This window comes from Alligator mississippiensis, chromosome 10, assembly GCF_030867095.1.
Source record: "Alligator mississippiensis isolate rAllMis1 chromosome 10, rAllMis1, whole genome shotgun sequence".
In the NCBI taxonomy this organism is placed as follows: domain Eukaryota; kingdom Metazoa; phylum Chordata; order Crocodylia; family Alligatoridae; genus Alligator; species Alligator mississippiensis.
This window is the reverse complement of record NC_081833.1, coordinates 67,967,823-67,991,329: the sequence shown is the minus strand read 5'-3', so window position 1 is coordinate 67,991,329 and position 23,507 is coordinate 67,967,823. Positions and strand designations below refer to the sequence as shown.

Here is a 23,507-nt window from a genome sequence, read left to right as displayed (position 1 = left end):
GCAAACCTAAAACCTTCTGCAGCTTATTAGAAATCTTCTCCCAAATGTAGCCCACAAGCCAAACACAGAGTGCCAAAATGAGCTTCTTGCCAAATTTCCATACCCCTCGTTCTTGCGTGCTTCAACCAGCAATAATGTAGTTCAGGTTTACAAGCACTTCACCAATACACTTCCAAGTTAGCATCCACAGATGTAAGTAAAATTGGTTCACACCTCTCAGAACAACTGTATTAAGGTTGGGGGCAGACCCTAATAAACACTTCATCTTTTTTGAGAGCTTTGTTAACAACTATGGTTGGGAGCACTAATTTTCCAAGTTGACACAACCTTGGGTCCTCCTACCAAAGCAGAGTGACTCCCATGAAGTCCATTATTTTACCCCTATACTGGGGATACTGGGGAGAGAAATGGGGAAAAAAATACAGCGCTGTGACCTTAGGCAATCAGTCTTTGTAACCATTAGCTGGTCTGTGCGTTGCATGATGATAAGGAAATTACCTCCTAGAAGGCTAAGCATCATCAATGATGTTTGAAAAGTGCTGTTATACAAAACCAGGGAGTATTTTTAATGCCAGCCAGCAGAAAAGGGGAAGAGACCACAAGAAAACTCACAGCTCCTGCCACAACTGAAATCTTCAAGACTCTGCAACTTTTCTGGGCCAGATTTTCAGAAGTAGGAAGGGCAGCTTTTCCGAAGTGACAAGAGCGAACATCCACATGATGGTGTTTTGACTAATCACAAAGAACTACAGCACAAAACTATTTCTCACACATTTCCTGAATTCAAAAGCTGATGAATTTAGACAGAAAGTATCCGTTCGTATGTATATTCTGCACAGCTCCAGTCATTATTGATTGGTATTTTTCACACAGAAGAGAGAGAAAAGAAAGAAGAGGTGGAAAGACTGGACTATCTATAAAAAGCACTTACAATGCTGGGGAACTAGTATGACAAAAATTAGGGGTGATAAAATTATTCGGACCAGGAATAAAAAGCCAGAGGAAGAAATGACCGAGAAATACATTCTGCAATCAAAAAGAACAAAGGACAGCAAGAATAAAACACGTCTGGAGCAGCTTGCTATGCCGAACCACAGATCAAAATGTAAATGAAATATTTTAAACTTATGATGCTTGTTTGCCTGCATTTAAGTTCCTTATTTACATAGAAATTGTTATGATCCAGAAAGAAGGAACTGGAGCCAGAGAAATTAGCCTGATCTATTTGTTTGTGCCAAGGAAGAACTAAATGAGAACAGCCACTTCAAACCAGTGACTACGAGATGACTGAATTCAACACAGAACTCATCAAATGCCATAATACAAGCACGTTACGATTTCAGGAACCCAAAGGTTGTTTGCCCATTTATTTGGGGATGGAGAGGGAAGAGTAATTTCAATACTGAGTCAGCTTAATGCAGTGGGGAAAAGTATTAAAAACCACTATGTAGAAAAAGACCGTGAAATCTAAAAGGCGTAACTAGTGATAGACTGAAAACTACACAATGAAGCGCAAGGAAGAGAAAAACACAAGAGTGGATCAAAAATCAGGCTGTCTGTGCGCTCAAGTGGATATGCAAAAGTCCGAAATTTAAGGAGAAGGCTAGTAATGGAAGATAGGGAGAAGTACTGAACAAATACTGAGTTCCAGTTTCCAGGGAATAATATAAAGGTAGCAAAAGAGTAAAGGGAGCTTAAAAAACTACCCAAAGTAATGAAGAACCATCATGCCTGGTAAGATAATATAACGAATATTAAAATTCCTTATTGTAAAGAGCATAACAAAACCAAGAGCTATAAACAGTATTAGCTTTTAAAAACCTGAGTCTCAAAAACCAATCTGAACTGTTTTTGAGCAAAACTATTACAAAATAAATGTATGAAGAGGAACAGAGCAGACAACATATATGGCCATTCATTACGAGTAACCCCATCTTACATGTATGCATTTGTAGTATTACTTCTCCTAATACTATATATACTAGGAGAAAGTCTGGTCTCACTGATTTTTAATGGAAGTTTTGCCATCTTCTTCAACAAAGACATGATATTACCCCTTGTCTGTAACAGCTCTATATTTCCCCTCCATCAGAGTTAGAGTTTGAGTTTCAAATTTCCTACAAATAAACTAAAATAAAATCAAGTCAGCTTCCTCCTAATTGACTCTTCATGAGAAGTTTAGAGGGAACTTTTCTCCTTCTGAGCTCACAAGCTCCACAAAAGAGTTGGGTACCAACAGAAAAGACAAGCTGATGCATTAAAAAGCTAAAAGAAAAGTCTCACGCAAAAAAGTTAAAGCTTAGTTACAAGCTTATTAGTACTATCATACAGCAGAGTCAAGAAATTCTTGACCATTTTTCTGCATGGAATTGTACCATTTTCTCAGAAGACAAGAACATTAAAAACTCTGTAAATGGATAATTATTCTTTTATTTTACAAGAAAATAATCTTCTGAAGAACCCTAATATACAAAAAAACCCAGTAAAAAAGTACAACTGTCGTGTTAGGGATTTTTAACTATGTAAATGCAAGACATTGCAAGGAATAAGTCCCGTGTTGATAAAGAAATGACGACTAGACGCTTCATTTCAAATCTGAATCCTTAGAAAGGGGATATATCAGTGTTTATAAGCAGAAAAACCTGCATGGCAAATCATATGCAAGATGCTTTTGCAAGAAGCAGCAAATAGATTCAAGTCTTTTTAACCCTTCAATAATATAGAACTGAACATGCATCATTAGTGAAAATGTTTATTCTACAGACATGTCATTCAAGTGTTAAAAATTATTAATAAGGAAGTATGTCATAGGCATACGGTTAAATCCCATCCTATGTGAAAAGATTCCATTATAAAAGTAATCATTATTGAACCTTTTAGTCCAGATGTAATTTCTTACATGTTACAAGTTTGGCATGCATTGTGAATTTCAGCCAAGGTTGATAAAGTTCAATAACTTGGCTAACCAACCATATGTACTACTCATTACAGAAGTAATAAATAGATTCATCAAAATGGACATGAAAAAGCAATATGAAAATCTGATCACATTTCCAGCTAACTCCATAAAAAATAAATTACACAGGTCCAAGAGGTTCTTTTAACAGTTTGGGAATATTATACATAGTAAAAGCCATATGTAAAATAGTATAAAAATGCCAAATTGGGTTCAGTGATTTGAAATTTGGTTTTAACCTGCAGTTGACAATGGCCAATTGCATAACACACTGGAAAAATTGTCTTGGGTTTCCTGAGCTTTCAGCTTCACCATGCAGACAACACCTCTTGGAGCACCCCATACACTTTTTGTGTGTTTTACACGTTAGTTGCTCACATAACCGCACCTGTCTCCCCAGTCATTGCCCAAAAGTGTTGTGAGGCCTCTCATTGTTCTCTTAGAAACCCATAAGTGCAGTGCTTTTACAAGTAGCAAGCAGGACAAGAACCTTATCTGCTCTGAAACTTAGAGCTTGTCTACGAAAGGAAAAAGCCAGGAACAGCTAGTGGCAAATAGTTATTTTACACTAACTCCCTATATAGGCACATTCAGGCCTTGTCTACACTACGTAGAAGAATCCTTCTTTCTGCCGGCATAATAAAATCACCTTTTCAACTGAAGACAGCTTCTGTGGCCACCCGACAGCTAACGGAAAGCTCAAGGAGACATACCTGCACCCTCCATCATCTGCCACATACAGTTTAACAGCTGTGTCTCATCCAAATGTACTTCACACCCTGCCAGAACATCTGCTGCAAGAGCGCACAGGTTTGGCAGAAGCTACGTGGAACTACTAGATCAGCGGCTGCCACAAAACCTTCTCAGACGTGCCTTGGCATGGGCACTGCTGTGACCAGGCAGAACTACTCTTCTACAGAGCCAGACAAGATGGGCTCTGGCACATGCACTCCTGATTCATTAGGGTTCTGTGATCACCCAAAACCAGGTAGTGCCCGCTCTTGCTGCAGCCCTTCCCAGCCTGACCCTCCTCACACCTCTCGGGGAAACAGAGGCACGTGGGACAGCTCCACCTGTCCCATACTCCTCTGTTTCCAGAAGATGCTTTGCAGGTTCAGAACTTATCTTCTCTTGAAATTTAAATTATAGCCAAAAACAGTGATCCAAGCAATGAGGATTTTTGGATTCTGACACTTAAGTGCTGTATTACAAAACTAGGAACTGGGCTATATAACCTGTACACCTATTCTAATCTCTAACTTTTACAATAGGTTGATCAGGTACATGTTATAGGTAGGTAAGGCTATAGTAAATGACGTGTCACAAGTCAAACATCAGTAGACAAAGCAGGATGAGTCTATTATCACAGGCAATTTAATTAAGAGAGAGAAAGAGAAACAGCAATATGAATAAAAGAAGGGAAACATGCATATCAAACTTCTAGAAAATTTAAGTCTGGATTATCCCAAACAGATTGAGAAGGCATATAGCACATACCTCAATATAATATTATAAAGCTTCCTAATAATGCAGCTCTGTATAGATAGCAACAGCAGGAGGAGTAGTAACAGAATGACTTCTCACACAAGCTTTTGTTCTTGGAAGAATTATAAAGTAATGAGGGACTGCATTGTACTGTGGGTGTTTTTAACAGTGCCTCGTATACCAAGTACTCCATTTGGATTGGGCCTCTTGGTGATACAACACCAAGAGATAAATAAATATTTTATTTAAGAGAAACAGGTAGGTGATGCTGAAGCAACTAAGGCTTAAGATACTTTTACTGAAAGTGATGTGTTTAAAAAAAAAAAGAAAACTTGTGAAGTCAAACGTTAGAGAAATACAATGCTTATAGCTCAGGTAAGTTAAATATAGAAAGTTATAGGAATTCTTTCAGTATTCAGTTAAAAAATAAAATGCGTAAAACCAAAAATGCCTGCAATTTCCTAGCTCATTTGATGTGGGCATCCCTTAGATGTGCTGCAACTGATTGTTTTGACCTTAATATATTAAAATACAATGATTTCTCATTCTTTGAATAAAAAAGCCACTGTAAAGAATGGCTTTATATAGTGCATACATAAATTATAGGGGTTTACAAAAACCCTTTGGATGAGCTGGATTGGATTGGATGGACTGGACTGGAGCTGGATTTTCCCCTAATGTTTTCCATAGTCTGCTACAATACACAAATATGCATACTTTAATAGTAATACTGCATAAACAGCTGTGTTTCATTTATACTGCTTACACTACTTTCATTTTCATTTTTACTGTTAATAGGTAAACAGTTCAGAAAACAAAAGCTCAGGTACATGCCATTTCAAGGTCATACAGAGTACCTTTATATGGACCTTAAAGCAGATTGCAATCTTTGTATAGTTCCTAGAAAATCTTATTATTCACTTCACCATCCTCTCTCCCACTCCCCCCAAAAATATATAGACTATTAAAAGTTACTTGTTGTATCATTTGGCAAAATTAACTGCAGGTACACTTTAAACTATTGTATCTTTATATAAAAAAGAAATTTAAATGAAACAGACAACAAGCTTTGCAAAACTTGAACTTTACTATTGAAAATTAAAAATATACAACCCACATTACAAAGATTCAAAAGAACTTACCCAAAATAAAGGAGGAAAATATTATGGTTCTCTCTTTTGTCCTGTATTTTCAAATGGCAACACAGCCCTCTAGTGGGACAAATAATGAACGGAGAATTTTTGTTCAAAGTAGAGCCAAGCTACAAACTAACGATTTTCTTTGTAACCATACTAAGGCTTCAGTCCTGTAAAATCTTAGCCACGAGTCTAAATCTTATGTATTGGGAATTTACTTTATTTACTTTACTGGAAATGACTGATGCTTGAAGTTAAGCATACAGCTTAAAACTGAAAAGGAGTAAAGTTCACATTTCTGAGAACCAGTGGGTTGAGAACACAAAAGCATTCATGAATCAAACTTGTGTTTTCTTATATAACATTTAGGACTACTCAATTCAATGCATCTTAACACTAAGCAAAATTCAAGAAAATATTTTTATTATAAGATATATAAAATTAAGTCAGAAAATTGAAATAGAGATGCCCATGCTGTAACCTCAAGAAACAGCAATTTTTTTGTACAGAGTTTGCAGAGGCTACGTGGTAAGACCTAAGTACCAGCGGGGAAAAAAGAACTATCTATGTTTTCAAATGGCCAATGGTCGCATTTTTATAAATTAATTTTTTTTTTAAACCAGCAGTTTTAACATATATTACTTTGCTCCTAGGATATATCCTAGATGCACCTCCACAAAAGCAATCCTTTAATTTCTTAAACATATTTAGTGATATTTTTAAAGTAAAACAAAGATACACACAGAGAAGTAACTGTTAGAAAAGCCAAAACATTCCAACATGAATTCAATGCTCCTATTAATGTTACCATGTTTCTCCATAGTGGAACTTGCTCTGGATGAAGTGTTAGCTCTAAAGAAGGTAAATCTTAAAGGAAAACTTTGAGGGAAGGGAAAATAACAGGCATGTGGGTCCCAGCAGTATTTCCTCAAGCACATCCAATCAAAATAGGATCACTCTCAGCATTGATATAGTACTTTATACTTTCAGAACATTATACAATGGTTAATTAGTCCTCAAAGAATTGTTCCAGATGTGCGAAGAGATTCAAGTTCTGTACCAACATGCAGGTAACTCAGTTGACACTAGAGCTCAGTATCTGATGATTTCTAGTCCTAACTCCTATGGATGGGGCAGTCTCAAGAAAATTTCACAATATGCTATGATCTGGACAAGAACATTAGCAGGCAAGTCCTATGGGCAAAGCAGCTCAGTAAACATGGAGGAAAGCAAAGAATGGATCTCTCCTCCACATTACAACAAGCAATGAAGGGGGAAAGCAAGGCTCACATCTAGATCTAACATACGAAGGTCAAGGCAACATACCAAACCAGGACAAGTCTCCTAAACTGTCCTGTGCCTGAGCCTCAAAGACCTTTGAAATAGTACAAGTTATTTAAGAAACGCTAACCTTGTAATCACTCTCCTGCCTCTTGCTTCACAGCAGATGGTAACAAGTGACAGATGCAAAGCTAGAATCTGCAGTGATAACAAATATGCAAGAGCTGCCAAGAGATTTGAGGCTTATTATGGGCCACGATTTTAGCCTAAGCATTTATAAGTGTTCTACGTTATGCTGACAAACGTATGAACTTCAGGGTTTCTGGTCCACATTTCCTGACCACATGGCACAGCGTAAGGCCAAGGTCTAGTTCACCTCCACAACACCATAAGGTTGGCAGTACAATATTTCTGATCCTGGCCAGGATGCCAAGCTATACCTACAGTGGGTAATTAGTTCACTGTTGCACCGTGGCACATGCAACACCCACACGCAGTCCAGTTGCCTTGTAATCTGCTCAGTGAGGTCAGGAGAGGGTTGAATAGTTCTCCGCAGTTTTTTCAAATGACCTTTGCTATCCTTTGTGTAGCTAAGATCACGGTTCACACAGTCTCATAACAAGATGTATGCCTTAAGTTCTTATAGTGGTTGGATGCCAAAAAACCGGGGTGCATTCTGGGACTGGTCAGGGTCAAAAGGCCCAAGTACCTGTACGTGTTTGTATTTAATATTACTACATGTGATCTTAATCAAACTGGGAAATAAGGTTAATTTGGCCTCTCCTCCATGCTGAGGAATGCAGCGGTCAATAAATAATGAAGGTTGTTGCAATATAGAATCAATACAGCTAAGTCTAGGACACGAATGGCAAGCCTGTGACATGCGTATCTCCAGTGGCACGGGCAGCCTCTGCAAGTGGCATGCAACAGACCAGAGAGGGGACAGGGAGCACAGGGGCAGATAGGGCAGGAAGCCAAAAGCAGAGTGAGAGACTGGGAAAAGGGTGCACAGCAGGAAGCAGAGAGCAGTTCAGACAAGGGAAGGAGAAGAGAGTTGCACTCGGGGATGGTGTGGAACTACTATGTGGCACACGTGCCAAAAAGGTTGGTCCCACTGGTCTAGGATTATACTTCTTGCCTAGTCTCTCTTACACTTTGGTCCTCTTAAAACATAGTTTCCCATTACCTTGACAGATTAACATGTTGCAGCTGACTCTCAAAATATTTAATAGACACTGGCAGCCAATTCTAGTACCAAAAAGCATGTACACACCTCTAACCACCAAGTACTGAAATATTAATCTTCATTGGCAAACAGAGAAAGAAATCTTGTCCCAAGTGCCATGTACCTTCATGAGATGCCAAACCCTTTCCTCATACTAAGCATGAGGAAACTTGCTCCACTTTTGTTTCACTCAAAATCTGAATGGCAACTTCTTTCCCACTTAAGATGAGCTTCACCTGGCTCAAGATTATTTGTGAAAAGCAAAATTCCACCAGTAGACTCAAATTAAAAAAAAGCTACAATAAAAAATGCTTTACGCTGATAAATGAAGTCCTATAAAAAACTTGTTTTTATTAACTCCTCCCTGTTACTGTTTAGGAAAGTCTTACATACAGCTAAAAAGGTCCATCCTTTAGTAAACGAACCAATTATACATTTGCATCATCAAACGTGTTGCACATACAGCAATGCTTGTTTAAAGAAGTATGCCGAGGTCTGGTATACCTATAAAAGGGCATGTCTACATGAGACACTAACTATGCAGTAGCCTACTAACACTGTGCGATAGTGTGCCGGACAATTCCCATGCTATTACGCTACTGCACAGTAGTATTAGGCTACTGCGCACTTAGCTTCTGTAAAAATCCGTCCTCCAACACCACTGCGCAGTAGCGCCAGTTGCTGTACATTGATTTAATACTTGGTTATGCAAGCACTAAACTTAATGCACAATAACTACAATGCATTAATAAACACATAGATGCACCCACATTTATTAAACCCTAATAGGTTCTGTGAATGACAAAGCTCAAAGTTAAAATAAGGCATGTGCTGATAATCAGGCCTGTGCGAAGCGGCTACTATTCGCTTCAGATTCAGATGTGGCTGATTCGGGGGACAGCAATTCAATTTGGTGATTCGAATCACTGTCCCAAATCAATCCATCCGAATCTGATTCGGAGATTTGGCTGCTGCCAAATAGCAGGAATCTCCAAATCAAACAGACCCCCCCTGCCCACTCTCCCAGTCCCGTTAATGGCTGCCCCACCCAGCCCCAGCGTCTTGGCACCAAAAAAAAAAAAAAAGCCCTACATTCACCAGTTCCTGCCAGGTGGCAGGGATGAGAAGCAGGCAGGGGATGGGGCCTGGCAGGGGTCCCCCATGGTCCCCTCCCTCTCCTCCACCCTTCCCCCCGCCCCGGCCCAGCACGAAGCCTAGGTCCAGCTCCCTGCAGCAGCAAGTGGGGACTGCCCAAACCTCCGAATCTTTTTCAGATCTATTCGGAAGCTTCAAATCAATTTGGACCTTTTAACTAGTCTCCCGATCAGATTTGAATTCAGAGATTCGGCCGCCAGATCGAGCCAAATCTCCTCCAAATCGAATCAGCAACTGAAGCTTCACACAGCCCCACTGACAATATGTAACTTTCAAGTTACAGTATGGTAACTTTTTCATGAGCTCTTATTTCAGATTGTACCCAAGAGAGTTGAAAAGAAATTAACAGCATGAAGGAAAGTCAGAACAAAACTCTCTCAAAAGTCACCTCATGGCACAAAACAGCTCTTTGTGTCCCAAGGATGCAACTTTTCAGAGTCTCTTTAAAAAAACATGGCTACAATTTGAATGCCAATTACTGTATTCACCTGTTATTATAATGGGCTCAAGAGTCAAAATGTAAGCCTCAGAAAGCTATTAAGGACTACCAATAATTTTTATGCAAGTTTTTGGTAAACTCAATGGGAGTACTGGCTTGAAAAATTATCAAGTTTAATACCCAATCCCTGTCCAGCAAAATTTAGTAGCAGAAACAGGAAACTCTGAGGGACAACCTGTATGTAGCTTAAGCAGGGGTTCGCGATATTTTAAGAATGGTGGGCTAAAATAACCCAAGTGGGTCTAAGGCAGGCCACCACTTGCAATCCAGCCGCTGTTGTTACTCTTCCCTCACTGCTCACTGTCCCCGCCACTGAATTTCTACCAGCATACTTGCAACGTGCCACAAAATGCCAGTGAATTGTCAGCAACATCCTAGCTCCACGAGCCACATTTATTTAAAAAAATAAGAAGTTGTGGATGGGCTGGATTAAGCCCATGAGCCATAGTTTGCTGACCCCTTATCTTAACTGTAAGTATGATGAGTATGAATTAATCCAGACTGGTGAACCAGAACAGGAGGAGAAAAAATAGAACAGCATCTTCTGGGAGGAAAAAGAACAAACCCTTCCTAGTCTTGGATTAAAAAATCTAGTCTTAATTTTAAAAACAAATACATAATTAAAGATGTCCTAACGGTGTGCCTCTACATATACCATAGCACATCAGATCAGTGTAAAACACGAATGCTTAGAATGATTTGGGGGAACCAAGTGTCCAAAACACACAATATTTGAATGCAATTTCAATCCAGAAGCGTGAATAATTCAGTGTGTGTACATTTTGAAATAACCAAACATCACTGCTCAAAACTGCTTAGAATTCAACAAACCATAAAAGTTTACCTCGAGTCTCACAACATACCTATTCCTGAATTTGCTCCAGTGACGATGACCACTTTTCCACTCAAATCACAACCCTGAAGTATCTCCATTGCAGTACTGTTTCCATCATATTTCTGTCTAGTTGTAGGTTTGACAGGATTCTCTTCCACTGTAAATGCCAGTCTCGGGTCAAGGTATGTGGTCCTTTTGTTTATATGGCTGGAAAAGAAACAAAACAACATTTCAAACTAATTTCTGCTGTATCCATATTCTTCAGAAAGATTGCAAACACAGGGAAAAAGACTGAGAAGGAAAAAAGTTCCAAGTTGACATTGTTAAACATCCTCGAAACTGAAATGTTGTGTTTCAGTGCTTCCAAATGATCCTGAAATGCTTCACAATGAGGAAGATCAACATTAAACTACACATTGCCATGTTGTTCTACATTGTCTCATGGGACTCATAGTTCAGGTGCATGGTGCCCTCATTCTCCTCTATGGACCAGGCTCCCTTGGTGGATAGCACATCCCATGATGCACCAGGAAGAGCTGAGTCAAAGGAAAACTGATGAAAGATATAGTCCTCTAAGGAGCTTGGCTCACAAGAAAGAACGCAGTTTGAATTACAACTCCCAAAACATAATGCATCAATAGCAGGGTGGATAAAAATCAACAATTTAAAAGATCTTTTTTATTTAAATCAGATTTTTTGATTTAATCACATTTTGTGTCAAGATGCGTTTTTAAAAAAGATAAATTTATCTTAAATTAAAACTACCTTTATATAAGTTAACGCTCAATGATATCATCATGAAATACGGATTATAACTTCTAATTATATGCTATTTGAGACAATATATTCATGTAACCTTTTTAGAAGTTTTACAAATAGGTCACAACAGGCCATGGACTATATTAGGGGCCCAATCTTATGGGGTTCCCAGAGGCTCCTCTATAGATTCATAGATTAAAGAAAACCAATGGGACTCAGCACTCAGTTTCGAAGATCCCATTAACAATCTCTGTGATGCTTAGTTTCAGTTCTCACACTGTGGATTTGTCTCCAAAAATCATCGGCAGACAAGGTTCGTTGCGTAGATGTGATATCTTTTATTAGACCAACTAAATAGTTGGAAAAAAAATTCTTTGCACACTTTTGGGCACAAATGCCCTTCTTCAGGCATAGGGAGAGCTTGTCATCTCCAGCAATAACATCCTTGTTCACAGTAGTATATGGAGATGAGAAATAACAGACCTGATTACCCATCCATCAGCCCTATTGTCTCTCTGCAAGTTTGTGTACACAGCAAGAATGCACTTTTTGAAGAAAACTGCTAAATCAAAGCTTCATAACCAGTGATTTAAATCGATTTCATTTCAATCAAATCCACCCTGATCGATAGGGAAATGCAGTTAATGTCTTATCAAACTTATCCAAAACCGAGAGTTTTGAGCCAGAATTTTCTTTTGTTGAACTATCTAGAGTCCACTCACCCCAAATTATTTCTTTCAGCTTTTCTCAACAGAAAATCTGTGAATACTCCGATAGAAAACACAACTTCCCCCAATCACTTCTATGTACCAGTAACCGCTGCTCACACAAATGAATGTCTCAGGTCATAGATTTTACATTCTACCATTCAGAGAGTAAATATTCTTCCCCCTCAGCTGACTGCCTCCCTTCTCCTTCCTACCAATGCCTTTACTGTGCAAGGCCCATTATTCCTTGTGATCTTTCTTTCCTCTCCCTTTCGGTGCCCTGCTTTCCTATCCATGCTTCTGTGAACTTATCCTTTCTGCCATTTCATCTTGCTCAAGCTTTCTTTTTGTCTTTTTGATTGTAATCAGTTCCAGGTAGGGACAGTCAATTCTGTTTTTGTACAGCATCCAATACATTTTGAGAACTATCATAGTATTAACCACTAACCAGGAAAGCTTAGCGCTCCTTATATCAGGTATGCATGCTTAATGTATGACAGACTTCAACTTACAAAAACTGATCCATACAACTGTCTTTTTAAGCAGTAAGCACTAAAATTCCTGTTGTTCTTAAAGACGCTGAACTGTTAACAGATGTGACCACATTTTGTGTAAGCAATTACAAGCTAGATAACAAAGAAGAAAAAATAATTTTTAACTATGTGATCTGTTTGTATACAAGTTTATTTGTGATCTCGGTATACAGGAGATACATTTTGTTTTCATCTAAATTTCCTTAGGTGATGTTACCAAAAATTTGTTTCTATATTCTTTCCTGGTTAGTTGCAGGCAGGCACTAGAAATCTATTGCTTCCAACTAACACATAACTGTCCTCTTAGAAGTCACAATTAATTCTTCATGACAGCATGTAGTGCTCTTCTGTTTAAACAAAGGACTTTGAAAAATATAAATGTGGTGGAAGTTTAGATTGTATTACTTCCTTAAAAGTTGTATATAACTATAAAGTCTCAGTTTACTGGTTTCTGTGTATATTTAACTACAAACATTGTAAAGCGCTGTAGCTTAGTAAGACAATACATCAGGGGTCAGCAAGCCCCAGCACATGTGCCAGAACATGACATGTGAAGTCATTTTGCTTGGCATGCCACAGCTGGCCCTGGCTCTGGGCAAGCCCCTGCCACCCACCATGGAGCCCAGGCCGCTCGGAGCAGGCAGTCACAAGCCTGCAAGCAGCTGCACCAGGGTCCAGAACCCCGGCCCAGCTTGCCGCTGCCTGCGTGTGCGCCCCAACGAGCACAGCGGTGAAAGGGTAAGGGCTGTGCTGCCACAACAAGGCTCAGGCCCTTCACAGCTCCCCTGCCACCTGCACAGCACACCAACATCTTCCAAGTCAATATTGCGGGGTTTTTGACACTCGGCCCAAAAACAGTGCCAACCCCTGCAATAGATCTTTATCCCATGGCCCCCTTCTGTTCATTCATTTTCCCTATTTTACATACTTACTCCACAAAGTAGACTTGGCCATTTTCATCCGTTTCCTGCTCCCATCCATATGGCAGATCTAGAACGTCACCACAGAAAACATTACATTTATACAGCAATTGAGAGTTGGGTCATATGTAGGATACCCTGGTTTAGTTTGCATTCACCTGACCAAGATCTCTGCTGGTAAATAAACTGAGAAAGCACTTGTAAAAAAGAGATTTTGTTTTCTCCTACACCAGTACTCAGCTCAGATAAAGGGGAGGAAGCTGTCACGCTCTCTGCTTCCGAGACAAGCAACAAGTACGGGAAAATGGAAACAGCATTGGCAAAACACTCACCTATCCCAGGGGAACTCTGCTGGGGAATTCCAGGTGGACTACAGCCCATTTGCACCAATCAAATGGAACAGGGGTATCATAATACCATAACCTTGCCTAGAGTCCACATCCATTTTGAGCCAGTGCAAGCAGAAAGCCCCCACACTGCTAGCAATACTTTGGCCTGCGTAAGCTACAGTCCTGCAGGTCAATCCACATATACAGCATACACGCGAAGCCCTACAGCAATCATCCAGGTTTGCCAGAATGATTTAGTTTACCACACTGGGACCACATCTGTATAAAACAGCCCCATAAACCCACACTCATTGCAATCATCTGTTACAACTTACAAAAACCTAACACAAACCTCCTGCAACTCGTTTCCTTTTGCCCGATTTAGGATGCTCCCATTGGGTTTTCTCTTCCAGATGACTAAAAAAAATAAAGAGAAAAAACCAATTAAACAATAGCTTGATGATACATTAACTTTCGAATACAACATCTCTGCAGAGTTCCTGCAGCAATGTGATTTGGTGGTTATCTGTGGTATAAACCTGTTGAGTAAAAGAAACTCAGTCCCTTAGCAAGCTGCTAATATCCCTAAAAATAAGTTTCCCTAAAACTAAGTACTCCTTAAAATAAGTTTCACAAGTGCAGCCTATCATAACTGGATTCTGCAGTGCCAGTCTTTTAAGCAAAACCTAGCTGGACAGATTAACAGACTAAAAGGCTCTCCTATTCAAACCTGAGTTTGAATCCTAATCCAAGGATGGCATCTCATTTCCCAGAGATACTTACTTGCAGGCATAAGAGAGTGAGGAATACTTTGGCATGGGCCAGCAAATGGCACATTTCTCAATAACTGGTTCATGCAAGATGGCTGCATTCCTAGCATCTAAAGTAGGTCATTGCCTACAGAAGCTCTTTTCTCTCTGAAGCACTCAGTCTCTAAGGTGCCACTGTGCCCAACCTTCTGCCATCTTTGGCCGTAAAAACTAACCAACCACCTCTGTGCTTCCACAAACTGGTTTAACCATGTTATGAAACAACCCACGCTGGACAAAGAACAAGCCCAGTGGCAAAAAAAAGTTATTACATCATTTCATCTTTCATTTTAAAGGAAGAACAAGTACATTTCTAGCTCCTGAGTCTGGGATGAGAAAGCTTAAAAATGCTTTTCGAGTGTAACCCTTGCAGCAACATCTGGCTGAGTCTGTGGGTGGCCTGAACGATAGGTCACACTTATTGCAGTGGGTCTACCATTACTTAGTGGTTTCCTAGTATTTAAAGACATATTAATAAATAATCAGCAAAAATTAGGCCCAGAGAAATCAGTGGGAGTAAAGGAAAACCTGGTGTAGGATGAATCATTTAGTAACTGGAGAAAAGTGTAAGTGGACAAGCAGGAAACATCTTGTTCAATGTTGCTAGGGCAAAACCTCTGACCATGGGCAAGACAAGTCAATGTCATTAACCTCCTTCAAGTTGAAGCAAAGCTAGGACTACGATCAACCAGACTTAACACAAATCAACTCCAACTGCCCAGGTAAAGCAACGTTAAGAGATGGCCCAGAAAATTCAGCTGCTCATAAAAAATGTCTCTCAGAATGTCCTCTCCTGCAAAACACCCATACTCTGCCTAAGGCTAATAAGTTTTATGCCTGCTTAAAAGCCTGTTGTGGCGGTTGTGGGACTTGGCCAAACTTGTAGCATACTAAACCAACTAGAGTAAGTGACACTCCCGCACGATGCTTCCAAAATGTACCCCTAAGTTATTGTCCGTGGTCCTGCTCCACTGCGGCCTGGAAGGAAATTGAGAGCACCATGATTTCCAGCACGAGACAATACCGCCTGTGCATGTATGTGTGACTGCATCCCCAAATGTCTAAAAGCCATATCTTTGGCCCCAAAGTATAGTCATCCTAAAGTATCTCCCTGTCATAACTCTACTTTGTGGAAATAAGTCACAACCCCTTCATAACAGCCGTCTCATCTCTCACGTAGCAGGTCACAGACTAGTGCTGCACCCAAGGGCTCAGCACCTGTTCACATGTGCACATAAAACAGAGTTGGCTCTATTTGTCCCCTGCTTCATTTTAATATCCAAGTACAGCCCACAATGACCGGGAACAAATCAACACTCCCAGAAGCATCACATAGATGAATTGAGCCCCAGGCTGCCAATGCACGACAGGCCAGACAACAACCTGCACTTACAGCGGTGCATGTACCACACACGGCCCCAGCAGGGTATAAAGTCACCTCATCGGCAAATCCAGGACAGCAGGGCTACGTGGGGTGAGGAGCACCCCAAAAGACACATCTGCACATCTGCGTACATGGCACACTCAGTGTGTGTGTGTATGCAATGTTGGGTGTATGCATGTATGCAGGTGCATGCGTGCACAGGTGCATGCACATGGGGGCATATGAAGGTGCATGCTTGCAGAGTTGTATGCACACATACACGTGTGTGGGAATGTGCATGCTTACAGCATTGCGTGCGTCCATACGCATGCATGCTCCCAGTGTTGTCTGCGTGCATGTGAATGTGCACATAGCATGGTGTGCATGCATGTGTGTGTGTGTGAATGTGCATTCCTGTAAATGTGCTTGCTTGCTGCATAGTGTGCATGCATGTGGGTGCATGTGAATGTGCATGCTTGCAGTGGTGGGTGGGTGTGCGAATGTGCATGCAGCATAGTGTACATGCATGTGGGGGCGTGGGAACATGCATGCGTGTGAATGCACGTGCTTGCAGCGTGGTGTGCATGCATGTGGGTGAATGTGAATGTGCATGCTTGCAGCAGTGCATACACGCATGTTAATATGCATGCTTGTAGTGGTGTGTGCATGTGTGTGGGTGGGTGTGAACAGGCATGTCTGTAGCATTGTACGTATCCATTGGGGGGAGGGGGTGAATGTGCATGCTTCCACCCTTGTGTGCGTGCATGTGGGTGCATGCTTGCAGTGGTGTGCATGTGAATGTGCAACCTTTGCAATGGTGTGTGCACGCACATGTGCGTGTGAATGCGCGTGCAGCATGGTGTGCGTGCATGTGAACGTGCATACGTGTGAAGGTGTGCAGGCGGGGCGGGCGCGGCTCTCAGCCCAGGCCCCGCGCGGTGCGGTGCGGTGCGGTGCGGTGCGGAGGGGCTCCTCGGGCCCGGGGGAAGGGAAAGGGGCTGCCGTGTGCGCGCGGGGCGCGGCCTTGCCCCGCGCGGGGCAGGGCAGAGCCAGGCCGGGCCGGGCCGGGCCGGGCAGCGCCTTACTTGGCGTAGTACACCCAGCCGTCCCTGGTGGTGCGCTCCTCCCAGCCGGGCGGCAGCTCCTCCTCGCTGTCCGTGTCCTCCAGCCCCGCGTACTTCAGCGCCGCCATGCGCCCCGCCGGCCCCCAACCGCCAACGGCCCCGCCCCGCGCGTCGGGGCCCCGCCCCTTCCGCCCGGAGCCCGGTGCACGCTGGGACTTGGAGTCCGCTCCGCGCCCCGCCCCGCCCCGCCTGGCTCAGCGCGTCCCTCACGTCTGTCCGCGCCTTAACCCGCTCTGAAGCTGAGCCGCAGCGCCCTAGTTTCCACCCGGAGAAAGACACGCGTTGTTTGACCGGCGGGAGCCCCCTTTTCCAGAGTCTGGATCCCCGGGGTGCGCGCTGCCAATTTGGAGCCCAAAAAAAGCGTGCGCTGTGCAAGGCCCCACGCTACGTCCAGCCAAAGAGTTCCCACAGGATAAAAATAATTATATATGAAAAGAAATGACAGCCCGCTATAAAAGCATGTGATGCCACTGACACGTGCAAACAGCTGTACCTTTAAACCAGCGCAAAAGTGGCTTAAGCCGCTTTAAAGGCCAATTTTGTGGCGTGTACAAATGGCCTAAGTAGTTTAGGACTAAATCCAGCACTGGCCCTGGGTCTGAAACCACGGGGTAGCACAGCGGACAGCTGGCAGCGGGCACCGCCGTCTTCTCCCTCTGCGCGTCTTACTTTTTCCATCTCTTCAGAGCCCAAACCGATGTCTTAGCACTGTGGGCAGCAGCCGCAGCACCGTTGGGTGCCTGTACACGTGCAGGGCCGACACCGTGTAATTACAACACCTCGGAGCACGCTCGATTACTCCAACAAGCTTTAGTTAAAGCGCCAACACAGCCATTTTGAGGCACGGGATGCTACAAGCTACAAGCACCTTAATTAAAGCGGCTTTTGCATGGGGTTGCCAACCCCCCAGGATTGCCCTGGAGTCTCCAGGAATGAGATCTAAATCTCCAGTAAACTGCTAAGAGTCAACCAGGAGATAAATGATGGGACATTCCTTAAAATACATATTAAATATTTAATCCAATTTATACAGTAGGCCAGTGGGTTTTTAAAATGTAATAGTAACATGCATTTGCCTTCCTGCTGTAAGGTCTACTCAGTACGCTAGATCAGTCATTGGTGTCACTATGTCATGTGATGAAACCTCCCAGAATAAATTCAACTAGAGTCAGCTCCAGCCCCAGAGCATGTGTAATAATGTCCCTTGTATCACCAAATGCTCTCAGGCTAGGTACAGGCATTCAAAAAGCCCGAGGCAGAATTAATCAAAATGATGTGATTTTCTGTAAGCCGTGTAGTTTAGATGGGTAGTGAACAGAGCACACATTGGCCCTTTGGTGCGGGGGCGGCAAATCTTCATCACTTTTAAACCAGTGTATGTGCGCCAAACTTCTGTTCTGTTACAGGTATAGACCAGTTTCCCATCACTTATACTAGTAGAAGAGTAATATCTGTACCTGGCCTAGGACGAATCTGTAAGCAAATGCAGGGTGCAGTTAGGCCTCACCAGAGGGCAGACAGAGCCAAGTTGGCTGGTTATGCCTGCAGCAAACACCAGCTACTAACTTGTCAAGGTATTAAAGTTATTTAGACAGCACAGGACATTGTTTTGTGTCTAGCTGTTAGGCAAGAAAGGATCCCAGGGTGCAATCTCTTTATGATTTTTGTTGGTGCAATCATACATGACTCTTCTAGAGCAGGTCCCAGCAGACTTTTTACTCTGTTTAATGATTGCTGAGCATTAAGATTGCTTGCAGACATTAAAAACAAAAAAACCAAACAAACAAAAACGCTCTTTACCAGAAGCACCAGCATATGAGCATCTGTAAAGATTGGGCACTTCAGCAGGGCTTTTTGGCACTTCTAGCTAAATCTGATTCAATCAGCTACTAGATAAAAGTGCCAAAAAAGCCCCACTGAAGTGTCTGATCTTTACAGACATTCGGTGAGCCAGGTTTAAATAACACACTGCCTCTTCTGGGCATGCGTGGGGCTCGGTTAAAAAATGGGCCGAGTTTAAAGTGCCATATTTGGGGGGGTTACATTTGCAAACACCCTAAGTATACAACACATGAGATATGTGTTATCGTTCATGGGTGCAGTAAGGAACTAAAAATCATAGTAGAGTGATGGTTTTTGCTTAAAACCATACAACCAGTCTATGACAAAGCTCCATGTTCCCAGTCCTTTAAACACTGGTGCTTTAAAACACAAGACCACAATATTTTTCATAGGCATCGAGTAAACATTTCACAAGTAGGATTCTTTATTCAGAAGGATTAAACCTCACAACATTTGGAAAACACAAGTACAGGCTTTCTAAAGAGTCTAAGCCTTGTGGTCAGATATCACAGTTTGCCAAGGGTCCCAACGAGCTAGTCCCAAAAACTATTACATCTACCAGTATCTTAGTCATTGCTAAAGTACCTTTCACTGTGGCATAGGTAGGCAAGCTTCTTTGGGTAGATGTGATATCTTTTATTAGACCAATTGAGTAGTTGGAAAAAAGTTTGTTGCAAGCTTTCAGGCGCAAGCACCCTTCTTCAGGCATAGGGAGTCTCTGCTGTTCTGAGATCCCCAAGGAATGAAAGAAGATAAAGTATGACAGGATGTCAGTGAGAATGTAAATAGGTGGAAATTAGGAAAACAACGGGGAGGGGAGGGGAGGGGAGGGTTGCGGGGGGACGAGGGAGAAATAATGCCAAAGGTAACTAAGGGAGACTCTAGTGTGGTTGAGTTCTTCAAGGTAGAAAAGAGGCAGTCTGTGAAAAAGTAAATAGCTGGAAATTAGGATAGAAAGGGTAGAAAAGGAGGGGAGAGGAGGAAGCGGGGGAAAGGCAAGTGTAAATGGTAAGGTCAGGCAGGTACCTGGTGAATCAGAAGTCAGGCAGGTTGTAATGTGTCATAAATCCAATGTTTTTATTGAGTCCATGATTTTTTGTATCCAGTAGATTTATGAAGTGAAGTTCGTAGGCTCGTCTACGAAAGGTGTTCTGTAAGTTCCCTTTGAGGATTAGAACTGAGAGATCAGAGGGGGAGTGATTGTCTTGTGAGAAGTGGGCACCCACAGGTAATTGGATATTTTTGTCTTTGGTGGATTTCCGGTGTGCATTCATTCTTGTGTGCAGTTGTTGTTTGGTTTCTCCTACATATTTTCCATCAGGGCATTTGGTGCACTGGATGAGATATATTACATTTCTGGAGGTGCGGGTGTAAGATCCAGGAATGGTGATGATTCAGTTGTGGGGTGTGGCTATTGTGGTAGTGGTGGAGATGTGTTACAGGTTTTGCATGTATTGCCCTGGCATGGTCTATATCCATTAGATGTGGTTTGGGTCATAGGGAGTTTGCTTCTGGTGATAAGGTTAGCGAGGTTTGGTGCTTGTGTAAAGACTAGGATGGGTGGTTCTGGAAAGATCTCTTTAAGAAATGGGTCTTTTTCTAGTATGGATTGCAATTGTTTGAGGATTTTCCTTATAGGTTCCAGGGTAGGGTGATATGTCATAACTAATGGGGTATGATTCGTGGGGGGTTTCTTTTTGTACTGCAGCAAATCTTTGCCTGGTATCCAGGTAGCTCTTTCAAAAGTACAATCTCTCTCTCTTGAGAAGTGTCCTTGTGGGGTGAAAACCCTTTTGAGATTTGTGAGGTGGCGATTACAGGTATTCACCTTGGTGCAAATTCAGTGCTATCAGAGCGCTTGGCTGTAAATTACAGCTTTCTTGGTGTGTTTAGTGTGACTGCTGGCTCAGTGTAGATATATATGTTGGTCCATGGGTTTCTTGTATATGGTGTGGTTTGTAGTTTCCCATTTTGGATATTGATCATGGTGTCCAAAAAGGAAATGCTGGTGTTTGAGTATTCAAGTGATAGTCTGATGGAGGGGTGATGGTTGTTGAATTTTTGGTGGAAATCAGGGACTGCAGAGTTTTGGTCTAAATGATGACAAAAATGTCATCTATGAATCTCAGGTATAGCATGGGTTTGATGGTGCAGTTCTTGAGGAATTCTTCTTCCAGGTGGGCCATAAAAAGGTTGGCATATTGTGGGACCATTTTGGTGCCCATAGCTGTGCCTGTGGTCTGGAGGAAGTATTGGTTGTTGAAATTGAAGTTGTATGTGAGGATGAAGTATAGGCAGACAAGGTTCCCTGGGTGAATCTGATATCTTTTATTAGGATGAAGTAAATGAATTCGGTGATATCCTGAGGTTTGTACTCTGAGTTGTAGTCTAGCTCTTATAGATATGTGAGGCAGGCTTGGATGCCATCCTGGTGTGGGATGTTCGTGTATAAGCTAGTGACATCAATGGTGGCTAGGAGGGTATTGCTGGGAAGGTGGTCTATGTTTTTTACTTTTCGCAGAAAGTCTGTTGTCTTGGATGAAACTCGGTCTTTGGGTGATGAGTGGTTTTAGGATAGATTTGATGAAACCTGATATTTCTTCCATTAGGGTTCCATTGTTGGAAATGATAGGTCTGCCGGAGTTCCCTCGTTTGTGGATTTTAGGTAGCAGGTAAAAAAGTCCCTGGATTAGCTAGTGGAGGGATCAGGGTCTGACGTTGTTTTTGTATTTCAAATGGAAATGATGTCATGGTGGTTTTGAGTTTGGAGGTAAAAAGGGGAGGTGGATCTTCCTTTAGTTTTTTATACTTGGTAGCATCAGAGAGTTGTCTGTTGTTAGCTTCTGTTATGTTGTCTTCACAGTTAAGGACAACGGTAACTCCTCCTTTATCAGCTGATTTTATTACTATTTGGTGGTTGAATCTTAGAGATGCTATGGCCCTTTTTTCTGAGAGGGAGAGGTTGTTATAGTGGTGTTTGTTGTTGAGTATTTCATTGTTCATTCTTTTTCTAAAGCAGTCAATGTAGCAGTCGAGGTTTGAATTTTGTCTGCTGTAAGGTGTCCACTCTGAGGACTTTTTTTGATTTTTGGGCATCAGTTTTTCGTTGATGTTGTCACCGGATGAATTAATGTTGAAAGTGGATTCATTTTGGTTGTGGAAATATTCCATTATACTGTAACTCTTTTCCAGGGAGAAAACTTTACTGAATGTAATAGCATAGGTCTTTGGTTTGGTAGCGACCAAAAGAAGCCTTGGATACTGATATACAATTCATCTCTTGTTTTATGTGTCTTTCAGAATCCAGCCTTATTTTGTTTTATCCACTTCCTTAGTGCAGTCTTTCTACAAATATGAGCAATGCTGCTGAGCTGTAGGTGTAATTTTGGGAGCTTGCACTAGATGGTACTGTATACAAAGAAACAAAATGTGTAGTGTCCTGAATGTCCAGTTACATGTTCCTTCACTGAGACCTGAAACTGTAAGGGCTCATCTTCTCTCTCAACTTCCATCTGTCTGAGAAAACTTGAATTAATTCCTGTCCTGCTGCTTCCTTCACTTCAGAAGGATCCTGAAGTAACTCTGCCTATCAGTCAGTGATCAGAAAAATAGTGTTGCTTCCACATGAGCTGATTTTCACAGCAGCAGGGCTGAAAGAATTGAAAAGTGCTGCTCCATTATCATCCTGCTGGATGCAAGTGTTCAAAAGGGAAAGGGGCAGTTTAGTAACATGCTTACCTCTGACGTGTCAGCCCACTGAAGCATCTCATTGGGCAACCTGCAATGAACAAGCACCACGGATCTTAAAAGAGCAGCTTAAAGGTCACTCTGGCTCCAATATTTGAAACCCAGTACATATTAGTTTACAGATGACAATTGGAGGAACTAATTCAGGTAATTTTGGAGTGGGGAGGGGTTGCTATCTTTATTACTTCCTCCAGGTACTCAACAGCTGAAATTTTGTGGAGCAAGCACAATGGGAACGTGGAAACAAATTGTCTTAGTCAGGTAGTTACCTCATTACCACCACCTATATTAGTACACCTGATAATTACTGTCAATGTCCATATATATATTTCTGATCACAAAGAGTTCTAAATAGCATTTGCGCATATACAAATGCATCATGGATAACCATTTCCTTTCATGTGAAAATTATGTACACTATAAATGAAAAAACAAAGACTTTTGTTGCACAGGATAATGTCCAGATTTCCCAAATATGCTTAATCCCTGCCCAGGCACCAGGATGAGGTGCTTTGGTAGCCTTCCTGTTAGTAAAATAACTAGGTAAGCTCTCTTTATAAATTAGGTTTCTCATAAGTTACAAATGTAACTCAAAACCCTGTTTGTAATCCTGATTTCCAACTCTGCACTCAGAAATACCTACAGATAAAAAAAAAAAACTTGTGATTTTGTATATTGGCACAATCAGCAGTTTGAATGTGAAAGTGCAACTATTTGCACCTAAAATTAATTGAGAGTGCAACTGTTTGCAAGTACAAGACTTGAAAAAGGTAGAGTAAGACAATGGCAAAGATGATTTGGG

The 23,507-nt window shown here is 41.7% G+C and overlaps 1 protein-coding gene across 14 annotated transcripts in view; it reads right to left on the bottom strand.

The window, feature by feature from the left end:
* Positions 1-17,217, bottom strand: part of WWOX (WW domain containing oxidoreductase) — a 686,397-nt gene extending 669,180 nt beyond the window's left edge. For 8 of the 14 annotated variants that reach the window (XM_019488201.2, XM_019488203.2, XM_019488207.2 and 5 more), the window contains exons 1-4: positions 17,078-17,216; positions 14,173-14,237; positions 13,504-13,561; positions 10,601-10,779 (exon numbers count right to left, since the gene is read on the bottom strand). In XM_019488201.2, coding sequence (XP_019343746.1) covers positions 10,601-10,779; positions 13,504-13,561; positions 14,173-14,237; positions 17,078-17,184 — 409 coding nt within the window. In that variant the 5' untranslated portion in view covers positions 17,185-17,216. Of the gene's footprint in view, positions 1-10,600; positions 10,780-13,503; positions 13,562-14,172; positions 14,238-17,077 lie in introns of those variants that run through there. The other 6 variants (XM_059713889.1, XM_019488200.2, XM_019488202.2 and 3 more) reach the window with 3 other exon arrangements.
* Between the last annotated feature and the right edge of the window lie 6,290 nt (positions 17,218-23,507).